General features: G+C 35.9%; 2 protein-coding genes and 1 long non-coding RNA gene across 4 annotated transcripts; 1 reads left to right on the plus strand and 2 right to left on the minus strand.

Annotated features, from left to right (window-relative positions):
- Positions 1-252: 252 nt before the first annotated feature.
- On the minus strand, positions 253-4,857 carry LOC107930251 (importin subunit beta-1). Of its 2 annotated transcripts, none has more exons than XM_016861843.2 (3): positions 4,318-4,857; positions 1,333-3,744; positions 253-1,227 (listed from the first exon to the last, which is right to left on the minus strand). In XM_016861843.2, exons 2-3 carry the CDS (start codon positions 3,738-3,740, stop codon positions 1,029-1,031), a joined length of 2,607 nt encoding a protein of 868 aa, XP_016717332.2. In that variant the 5' UTR covers positions 3,741-3,744; positions 4,318-4,857; the 3' UTR covers positions 253-1,028. The 2 variants fall into 2 exon arrangements, with proteins under 2 accessions (XP_016717332.2, XP_016717333.2); XM_016861844.2 differs by lacking the exon at positions 4,318-4,857 and adding an exon at positions 4,183-4,294.
- LOC107930252 (uncharacterized) lies at positions 4,830-5,610 on the plus strand. The gene is made up of 2 exons (XR_001692994.2): positions 4,830-5,194; positions 5,325-5,610. It is a non-coding gene; the product is annotated as an uncharacterized lncRNA (long non-coding RNA).
- A 1,487-nt stretch (positions 5,611-7,097) lies between these two features.
- LOC107930256 (acyl-CoA-binding domain-containing protein 1) lies at positions 7,098-10,835 on the minus strand. Its single transcript, XM_016861860.2, has 6 exons — positions 10,015-10,835; positions 9,491-9,596; positions 9,256-9,356; positions 8,234-8,325; positions 8,024-8,121; positions 7,098-7,747 (listed from the first exon to the last, which is right to left on the minus strand). The coding sequence occupies exons 1-6, from the start codon at positions 10,542-10,544 to the stop codon at positions 7,571-7,573; spliced, it is 1,104 nt and encodes a 367-aa protein (XP_016717349.2). The 5' UTR covers positions 10,545-10,835; the 3' UTR covers positions 7,098-7,570.
- Positions 10,836-11,177: the final 342 nt, after the last annotated feature.

The following is an 11,177-nucleotide window of genomic DNA, read 5'->3' on the forward strand; positions in this document are numbered from 1 at the left end:
TCTCAAACATAAACAACCAAGTTTAAAATCAAATATATTTGAATAAACTAAAAAAGATTCAGTTTTTTTTTTTAATCTCAAACTGAGTTCAAATTAAAAATGAGCTCAAACAAAATCAAACCTAGCTTCAAGTGGAATCGAGCTCAAACTCAACCTCAATTAAACCACAACAACCCCTACTCAGGGATATCCGAACTGAACTAAAACATTTTAACGGCTTGATTTTGATCTCTAACAGAATTCACAATCTAGTATTTGAACATGTATTCATTCCAATTGTATGATAAAAAAAATGTATACAGAAAAGAAGGGCAAAACAGATAAACTTATGAATGCATGATAATTGAACAAATTGACTCCAAAATGGGTAACAAACAATTATACAAAAAGCAGCAGCTGAGAGACTAAATGCAACCCAGCCACTGAATGATATGTATATGCTTAAAGATATATATGCCAACTTATGCTGACCAAAAAAAAAAAAAGTGAGGAACACTAAGGAAATCAAAACTAGGTGATGGAAAGGACAGTGGTGAAAAATGAAATGCAGCATTTTGAGACTGTTTCCAAAGTGCTGCACATCTTTCAACCCTAGCCTCGGTCATCCATTCCAATGATGGATATTTACTTGGAGAAAAACAAACCAAGGGCAAAAATGATGTTTGTCTTGAAACAAGAGCAGTACGAACACTGAAGGGACTGAAGCTACCGGACTAGTTAGCCACCGGTTTGATGTCACAGTTACTGAACCCTCTCTTAATTAATGCTCCTCCACGATTTCATTGTGATTTTCATCAACTTCTCTGAAACCACCCCGACCCACCTCATGTAATAAAAAAATGGAATCTGACCCCATGATGCTGATGATGATGATGATGCAAGAGTTAACGACAACTTGGAAGGCCAATAACAACTTCTGTTGTTTCAAAATGGTGACGACTTGAAACATGCAATCCCAGACCCTCAACACAACACACCCAAATGCATGGACTTCCAACAGAAAATAAATGCACTGAATGGCAATACTATCAAACAGAAATAGCACGACTAATGGCCAACTTGGCCCATTCAGCAGATTCTTTAATCATAAGGTCTTCTGAAGACAAGCATTCATTTAAAAAATCTTTGCTTGAAAGAGATTGCTGAATCAAAGAACCGGCATGACTTCCCAATGTATCAGCGAGATCTCCAAGGACACCAATGGCAGTCTTCATGACCACATCATCCCTACAGGCAAATAAGTAGCATAAAAATGATTGTCAATAACCACATATCAAAAGACAAGCTATTAAATAGAGTAAGAGCTGAGAAGAGTCTTTTAATATAACTCACATGTCTTTCTCCATGTATATGCCATCCAAGAACTGGAGGATGTGAGGTGCATAAGGAATCAAGAGCTGGGTTTTTGCAGAGTTTTTAAACCCTTGGAATATCCCAGAATATGCCTCCAGAATTCCATTTCTCAACGAATTTGTGTACTCTATCAATTCATCATCTCCTGCTACATGGGTGGATAACTCTGCTGCTCTTTGAAGAGCAGACATGGCCCACATTAAATACTTCTCGAAATACTCTCCTACTGCCAATGCAATGTCACCAAAGCATGAAAATATGGGAGGCTTCACAGAACGATTCAACTGATTGCTTGATAAATTCTTGAGAAGTTGTGTCATAATCCCATCACAGTAAGGAACAATTTTTTCCTCTAATGCCCTGCAAATATCACCCACAACACCAACTGTGACAGCACAGACTTGGTACTCCTCGAAATTCTGAAGACCCATTTCCAAGTACCTATAAAACTCTGGCATGTACTTCGCAAAATCTGGCCCAGTTGCATAAGCAAGGGCTCCGATTGCAAGCATAGCCTCCTCGTGTACAGTCGCACTCCTACAAGCAAAAACCCTTAGGAAAAGCCCCATTACCTGATCTGCAAACTGCATGAACACATACTTGGTTGATTCTGATGAACCAAGCTTCTGGATAATGACCTGTAAGCACCCACAAAGAAGCCCTTGCAATTCACTTTGCTTCTCCCTCCCATCAGATGACAGATTCTGCCCCTCAAGAGTGTTATGAAGCTCCATCATGATGACAGGCACCAACTGCAACACTAATGGAGCTGTCTCATCTGTTGAACACCTCACCACTTCATTCAAAGTCTCATAGGCAGCCGTCCTCAGCCGGGATTCCCCAGCATCTTCTCGATGAGTGACAGTGAGAAGGGACTGCACAATTTCCTGGAAAAAAGGAGTTAAAGGAGATGATGGGCCCACCTCCTCATAACCTTGAGCAAGAAAATAGAGAGCACCACAAGCCTTCTCAGCAACATTTGGAGTGTCGTTCATGCTTTGCAGCAGAACTGTGACTAACTGTTGGCAATTTTCCTGAGTGATGACAGTTGAACCTACGGCTGATCCATGAAGAAATTCAAAGATTCGTCCAAGGGCCCAGGCAGTAGTGTCTTTGACGTGGCTACTAGGGTCCTTTGTCAAAGCACTTAGCATGAAGTTTAGGGCAACATTCACAAGAGGTATCAACTTTTCAGGAGAAGGGCCCTCCAAGATTGAACCAAAGGCATAAGTTGCTGCCTCTCTCTGCCTCCAATCTGATTTTTGTATATTCTCCTCAATAAAAGGCACAACAAAAGGAACAATATCATCTCCTACAGTACGTGCAACCAGACCAAGACAAGTTCCCCCAGCCATTGCAATATTCCAAGCCCCTTCATCTTGATCCTGATCCTCTTCCTGCTTCAGCAACGTCTCCAAAAGCATAGGAACAAGAGCAGGAAGAGCCTGCTTGATAAAGTAAAAGCAAGTAATATCAGAATCCCCAGTGAAATCAACTCCAAATTCCTCCAAAATATCTATCTCCTCATCACATATTGAACTCCAGAATTCAATAGCTTGAAGGGCAACAGGTTCCTCGTCTTCCCTCACAGCCTTTACCGTAATATTAAAAATATCCTGAATATAAGCAGCCAGTTTCTCATAGTAAGTTGATGAAATGGAGACCAAACACTCAAAAGCTGCTTGCCGTATCCTCGATTCTGGGGACAAGGTTGCCTCACAAACAACTCTCATAAGATAATCACGCTCCATGTCATTGATGAAATTCGCTTGAGCAAATCCGATTGCATTGTAAAGTGCTCTTGTGGCTGCAAGCCTCACATCAGTGTTTACTTCCGAGGCACTCATACCTTGAACTACAGCTGTAAGTATTTTATTTACTTGATCTTGATCAATAACATTAGGAGGGACCTCCTCACACAAATATCCAAGAGTTCCCAAAGTGGCTTGCTTAGCATGAGCTGGTTGCTGATTAACATTTGATAAAAGTGAACCTATCAACTCAGGCCACTGCTTTTGTGGCAGCTCAATGCCAGCGACCTTGGCAATTGCTTGCGATGCAGTTGATCGAGCATCAGACACAATAGAAGATAGGGTCGTAAGTAAAGAAGCCTTAATTTGGCTCTTTGCATTGCCATCCAACGACAACCATCTTTGAACAAGCTCAAACTTTCTGTGTTCTTCCTTAGCATCCAATGCATTCTTAAGTATCAAACCCGCTAATTTGCGTGTTTCCACAGGCTTCTCCTCATTAGCCAACTCTCCAGAAAGCGAAAGCAAAAAACCAGGAAGGTTCTGCTCTTGAAACTGTTTCAAACTTTCTTCAGCATTCTTTCGTACTGTTCCATCTATTGATTGTGCATTCAAAAGCACCTGTGTAACTTCCATCACCCTAATATAAAAGAAAACATGGACAATTTAATCAATGAAATACACACACTAAATAGTTAAATGCAGTATAGAAGATTAAGAAACCATATAAAAAGAAAGATATATCATTGGAAAAGTGAAAACATCTGCAACAAACAAAACAAAAACCCTAATCTTAACTCTATTTAGATACTTCCAACTATACACTTAAATATTAAATATTCGAGATCCATTGTGCCAATTCGATATTAAAAATTTTGAAACTTTGAAATTAAAAATGAACCAAGCATACCAGGTCAAATTAGATTTAAATTAAATATAATATCGCTGTACAAATACAATAAATATCTAATACTGCAAACAAGAAGACAACAAATATTATAAAAACAAAATAAAAGCCTCAAGTTATTCAACATCAAATATTAAGAATCACTATCAAAACACTAATTACATTACATACAAAAACAAAACTTTCAGGGTAGAATTCAGCAAAACCACTTCAAAAATCACTATCCAAAACCCTAATCATATAAAAAAAACAAAGTAGAATTCGTCAAAACTACTTCAAAAACTCGAAACTGAATGCAGACTTTACCTTTAGCCGGCTGCGCTGAATAAAACCCTAGGGGAAAAGGGCAAATTGTAAAAGCAAAAAGCAGGAAAAGAATAGAGGTAAATCCCTTTTACTTTTTTTAAATTTTCAATTTATTTTCCTTCCTTTTTAAATACGAGCTTTTATCTTATTTGTTTGCAAGCTCGATTTAGGTTCTTCAAAATAACAAGTAGCTTTTTTTAATTGTGTTGGTTATATTTATTGATTGGACTTTTTTCTTGTGTTGGATTTTGTTTATGAATGATTGTTTAAAGTTTGGGTTTCGAGTCTTTTACTTTAGTGGTTCAAGTTGTGGATGCTTCTAGGTCTAATGGTGAATGAGGTGGAGGTAATAATGATGAGGGTAGGAGTGTTGGATGGTGATGTTGTGTAAGAGATGGTGGTGTGGAAGGGTGATAAGGTGTTGAGTGGCTAAAGGTTGTGTAGAATATAACGATGATCGTAAGGGATTGTAAGCCAAGAGAAAGGGCTAGAAGTAGAGAGCTATGTGAGTTGGCGATAGACCTAATCATGGGTCAGGTCACTTGTTTAGGTCTGAAGGTTTGTACAAAATATAAGTTTAAAAAATGAGCTTAAACAAAAATTGAGGCCGGTTTTTTAAACAAGTCAAACCTCAAGTAAAATTTTTTGTCAGGGCCCAGCCCAAATCAACATATTTACACAACCCTCTCCTCCCCCACGGCCTACCTCACGCCAAAGCCTAAAAGAAAAATGACCCAAACTGAAAAGTGAAAACCCTTTTGTCTTATGCATCCAAATAACCCAAACTTAAAAACTGAAAAGTAAAAACCCAACTACTACTTTCAAATGTCAGCGGAAACTTTCAGTGGAGTCAACATTTCAACATTTCCCTAATCAGGTCTAAATCCTTCCTTTTCTTTTTCTTTCTTCAACATTTCAGCCTTCTTTCCTTTTCTAAATCCCTAACTAAATCCTTCTTTATTTTTCTTCTTTTTTCTAAATCTTTAATTTCTTTATTCACAATATAGAAAGGGTTATAACCGTGGGAATGAGGAAGAACATAAAGAACTCTCAAAAATTACTCTAAAAGGAAGTGGAGAAGAAAGGGAGAAAGTTGAACCGAGAATTAAAGAGAAAAGAGACTCTTTGTGTTTTAGTAGGTATTGTATCGATGTATCTAAATTCTTAATTTCTTTGAAACAAAGTTGTTCGTAGGTTGAATCTTTGTTTCATGATGTATTTTGGTGAGAAATATGTTTGACTTGTTAATCTCACGAAAGCAATGTTTTCTTTAATACACTTGTTCCCACGAAAGCAATGGCTGTAGACTTAAAAGTATTGAAGAAAGGTCATGTACATATAGATATGTCATATGTGTGAATATGGAAAAAAAAAAAAAAAAGATGGATCGGGTCTATTCGAACTTAAAAACGGACTTTAGCATGACCCATAATCAGCTCTGGTTAGTTATGGAGAGGAGAGAGGAGAGAGAATATAAAGAAAAATGAATCATGAAAAAAGAATAAGGAAAAAAGAAGGGAGGGGGAAGAGAGAAAATGAATAAAAAATGTTCTTAATAATAGAATAGATTTAATAGTAGAGTGACTAATTTGGTTAACTTTTTTAATAGCGGTAACTAAATAAATCTTTTAAAAAATTAAGATGATTAAAATAGGAATAAGTAATATTTATAACTGACTAATTGTGTAGTTTAGTAAAAAAAGTTAATCAATTATGTACGTGAATAAATTTAATTGGTTTTTTCGATTTATTCAATTTAGGTGATTGATTTTATTAGGTTAAATTTTAATTTCGAGTTTATAAATCGAACAAATTGAATAAATTGACTTATTTCTTAATTAATAAAAGCCTAAAGCTATACTCTTATTCAAGCTTAAATAATCAAACATTTAATATTTTAGTCACTCAACTATTAGATGCTTTTTTTTAATCATCCAAATTTATTTTTTTATTTTAGTTAACAATATATCAAAATTTAATAATTTGATCACTCATCCATTAAATTACTAATAGAATGCTAATATGATTATTTTTCATTGACATAATAACAAATTTAGTTCTCTAATATTTACAAATTCTATTAGTCTGGTCCTAATTTAAAAAAATTCAACAAATTTAACCTTCAATTTTGCGCATTATATCAATTTAGCCTTTATTCTTAAAATTCAAAAAACTAAAAAAATTTAAACATTTATTTTTCGATGAAAATACATACAAAATTATAAAAATATTTATAAATAAATGAATATCTATTTTTCTATTTTTTAATATGACATTTATTTATTAGAATAATAAATTTATAAATAAAACAATTTAAGGAGAAAAAGCAATGAAAAAAAATTAGACAAATTTAAAAAAAATATTAAACATTAACGCCCACCAAGCTTAATTTTGATAAAAAAATACAATCTAACATTGAAAAAGATAAAGTTGACGTCCTTAGGTTGTTGGCCCAAAAAGCCAAATTTATTGCATTCGACGTTCTGCATGATTGGAACTACGAGATAAAAGTAAAGTCCTGAAATTCCAGTAAATGAAAGCCATGCCGACACCTAATCCGATTGCATGATAACAAAAGATGCAAATATCAAAGAGGTTGTTGTTAGGGTACAACAAAGATCGGTAAAATTCCGACCACTATGGTTTAGAGACCCAATGGGACAAAGATAAAATAAAATTTTAGACCAAATCATGATATAATCTTTATAAAGATAAGAGGCAAAGTTTTGATCATGACATCTTGATCAGACAGTAGAAACTTTTTAGTGAAGCAGGATAAGTAATCTTAAGCAGTTTGCCCATTTATATTGTGAAATTACATCAGTTTTTGGGGTGACGGAGTCTCCGTTTGATGGGAACAGATTTAGGGTGATGGAATCTACGGTTTATCATATCTACCATCAGATCAAACAACTAATTAGGTTCACTGCACTGCCCGCATTGGATCCCTTTGAAGAGTAACATCCAACTTCTCTGGCCATGTCCGGCTACATACCTCTAGACTCTATCCAAACAAATGATGGTATCAGAATTCCATTTCACCGGCTAAAGCCACCTTCCAATTCTTTTCCATCTACTTATGGTGGTAAAGAAAGCAGTACTTAAGGAGGTGAGGCCAATGAACATCAGAGTACCCCACATTAGCATATAACTAAGGAAAGAAGTGCAAAAGGTTACTTATACCCATATACATCCATGAGAAATTTTTTCAAGTACTTTTTAACTGAAACCAAACTTGGGAATAAAACACAGGTCATTCCACTTTGCCTGCACGTTGCAACCAAGGCCAACCTGAGTCACACAGGTCGACTGGAGAGTTGCCGTCGTTATCCTTCGTATCTTTGTCTGCATTTTGTTTTACAAGAAATTTGGCAATGTCTTCCCTCTCACACATAACAGCATAGTGCAATGGGGTTTGACCTTCATTGTCCTTCCAATAGAAAAAAAAAAAACAAAGATTTTAATAACAATGCTTACAATACCAGAAAGAGAAAAGAGAAATATAGTGCATTGTGCACCATTTAAGATAAAAAAATTATTATTTACTTTGGTATGCTTTTGAAAACGGTTCAAAAACACTCTAAAGACAGTTATTTCATATTTGTTTTTGTGCATTACAGGTACGTCAGACACGGATAGTTTCAGCACACACAAATAGGTTAGAAGGTGAATACCAGTAAAACCGCAACAGCGATACAATAATTACCTTAGCATTCACATTAGCATTCCTGCTAAGAAGTGCTTCGGCAATTTTAAGATGGCCACGATCTACAGCCCAATGCATTGGGGTCCTCCCTTCACTGTCTGCAAGCATCAAATGCAAACAAGTTACTTGATTAAACAAAGTCTTTCAGACCCATGCATGCAAGTCTAGTTTTTTCTTTAAAGGAGGAAAAACAACTAAATTGAAACAAACCTTGCAAATGCACAGAAACACCACTTTCAATGCATTTAAGCAAATTATCCAGTTCTCCTTCTCTGGCAAAAGTGTGGATAGCATCCATTTTCCTGAAAAACAATAAGCATTCCCATCAAATGTCTTGGATACTAGAAAACAATAAGCTCAGTTAGTAAGCAATAAAGAATATTTTGTTTAGATGACAAGAGGGAAGTCTAATTCATTAATGAAACACTTATAATTATGCACTCCTTCGTGCTAATAGGAACCATTCCATAGTCGAGCATACCAACAATCAGAAACAGAAAATAATATAATATCCAAGGCAACACCAATGTTCGTGAAGAGAATTCAGAATTACGAACAGCCAAAAACAAAACTTGAAAATATAGATCATAAATCATGGAACGGGCACATTCCATATTCATAGTCCGAAGTTAAATGGTCTTTGATTTTGGAGGATTTAATTTTTTGATGGCACCATAATTATATTGGATAAGATACGCAAGTGGTGAGAATAACTGCAAAATAGTACAACAGAAGAAATTTTTACTATCACAGGTAGAATTGCATATGGTTGACTTATAGCTTAAGAAAGGAAGTTTTTTCCTATTCAAATTTACATACTAAACTTCCATGCTTAAAACCAATTACGCCATCACAAACAATAGCAATTTCAAAGACCTAGGTTTTGCTCAAGAAAACATGCAAAGCCCTATAACATCCAAATATACAACAAAACGTCCAGTTCATGTTACTCGGAAACAAGTATTGAGTTTCAGACATTGGTATATGTTGCAAAGAAGTATATTCAACTTTTTTGCAAGTTTTTATATGCATTCGGAGGGTCATATCCCTAAACCCATGTTAGGATATGCGTCAAACATGAGTGCTGTACATGGGTACTTCAAGAAAAACGAAGAGTTAGAGAAACATAGTACCCAAAGAACGACTCAATTAATTATCTCTTACCTGGTTAACCTTAATAAGACATAAGTAGACCCAGTCAATAGCAGTTAGATAAGTTTAAAGAACCTTACAAATCATTTTCAGATTCCTCTTCATACACAAAAGAGCTGAAAACCGGTCCCATTGGTCCTTTGACATCTTTACTTGAAGCATTATCAGCCCCACCTTTGCCCTTCCAGGAACAAAGGTTAAAAAACCAGTTAATCAGCAAAATATCGAAAAACAAAAAGAAAGTAGATAGAAACAAAACAGTATCCTCAAAAAAGGAAGTTAGCAGATAGAAGTGCAATAAGATTAAAACCACACCATAGCTGAACCAGCAGCCCAAGATGGATATAGCTCTGTCACAACATCAATGTATTTCTGCATTGCATCCTCTGGAGGCATAGCACCCAATTTGTGCCATGCTTGCCTAAGAATGAACGAATAATCAAATTCAATAACCAGGGATATAAATTTCTCAATCAATTTTCAATCATTCAAGTCTTGAATTATGTAGTAGAAACAATTCTCAAGCTAAATTGAAGTGACATGCAATGAGGAACAATCAAATATTGAAGATTGAATAAGAAACTAATTAAATGATCATCAAATTTACCCAAATTTCTACTCATAATAAGAGCTTCAAGTAAAACAAGTTCAGCTTTGAATCGAAAAAAAAAAGTTTAGTCAGCGAATTAACTAAATTATACTCAGTAAGCTCATCTATGGTGTTCACATTTCCCAAAATAAGAAATAACCCGAAATCAAACAAAACAAAACAAAACCCGAATAAATTAGGGAGAGAGAGAGAGAGAGAGAGCAGAAAACGCCAAGAAACGCCGCGTTACCACTTAGCACGAGCCGTCATTTTCAAAGCGGAAGGCTGCGGAGCAGTGCAAGGCCCTTCGGTGGCAATCTTGTACAAACCGTAAAGCTGCAACTGCACCTCGTTCGGAACCTTCTGCGACAACCGATCAGCCGCGGCAGCCGCCACGAACGCCGTTGCCGCACTGAACGCATCATCCAGTTCCGTACACTCCACCCCTTCCCAATCGTCGTCGTCATCATCCACGCCATCACCATCGCCATCACTCTCGGCCCTAATACTTCCCAATTCTGCGACTACCGAATCCGACTTGTGCAGTCCCAAGTGCTCAGTACTTCCAATCGGTTCGGATCCGGAAACCGAATCGTCGATTTTCTCGTAGCCCTGGACATTGCTGCTTCGGGCTCGGGTTATCGAAAGGTTATCGTCTTTGAAAGAAACGACTAAGGAGATTAGCTTCGCTAGAAGATAAGAGAATATAAGACCTAAGAAAATCGATTGCAAAAGCTGTTGCCAGTCAGCCATGGAATCAATCAACCAAAACCCAGACATAAAATCAAAATCCAACCCTAAAAAACACAAACACTAGAAATGAAGCATCTTTGCATCGTAGTTAAGCTAAAACCCTATAAATCTTGTCGGAAATTGAAGAAGACAAAAATTTCCTCTTTTTCCCTTTAATTTTGTATATTATTGTTTAGAAAACATTGGCGCCGGAGAAACCAAACCAAAGGTGTAGTAATCTCTTTATACAACTCGTTTTTTTAATGGGTCTTTATACTCTAATAAAAATAGAACAAGAAGAAGGAACCAAGTGTGGGCGTAGTGCGCACCCATGGAATGCGATCAGCTATTTCGCGGACTACGATTAACTATTATTGTGACACAGGTGGCTCTTTTCTTGTTGTTGACCTCAGATTTATCTTGACAATGATTAGTTTCTGGTTTTCATTTTCTATGTCACGTGTTAAACACGTGACATACAGAACTTTAGGAAGTCTTTCCTTCAGTCAAATTTTGTGAGTGTTTTTGGGATAAATATTAAAATTATACATAAATTTTAATTTAATGTATAATTATATATATGAATTTTAACTTAGTGAAATTATATATGTAAAATTTTAATTGCAGTTCAAATATATACTTGAAACGTAAATTTTAATTTAATCATACATAATTTGTGAA

The sequence above is a fragment of the Gossypium hirsutum genome, chromosome A09 (assembly GCF_007990345.1).
Source record: "Gossypium hirsutum isolate 1008001.06 chromosome A09, Gossypium_hirsutum_v2.1, whole genome shotgun sequence".
Taxonomy (NCBI): domain Eukaryota; kingdom Viridiplantae; phylum Streptophyta; class Magnoliopsida; order Malvales; family Malvaceae; genus Gossypium; species Gossypium hirsutum.

Bases quoted from the DNA above. Each gene is read 5' to 3' on its own strand.
- LOC107930256 (XM_016861860.2), bottom strand. From the start codon at position 10,544: ATGTCTGGGTTTTGGTTGATTGATTCCATGGCTGACTGGCAACAGCTT. The intron at 9,357-9,490 runs GTGTGGTTTTAA...TGTTCCTGGAAG, and splicing joins GGGCTGCTGGTTCAGCTATG to GGCAAAGGTGGGGCTGATAA. The intron at 7,748-8,023 runs GTAATTATTGTA...TTCTATTGGAAG, and splicing joins ATGCTAATGTGAATGCTAAG to GACAATGAAGGTCAAACCCC.
- LOC107930251 (XM_016861843.2), bottom strand. From the start codon at position 3,740: ATGGAAGTTACACAGGTGCTTTTGAATGCACAATCAATAGATGGAACA. The intron at 1,228-1,332 runs GTGAGTTATATT...ATTTGCCTGTAG, and splicing joins ATATACATGGAGAAAGACAT to GGATGATGTGGTCATGAAGA.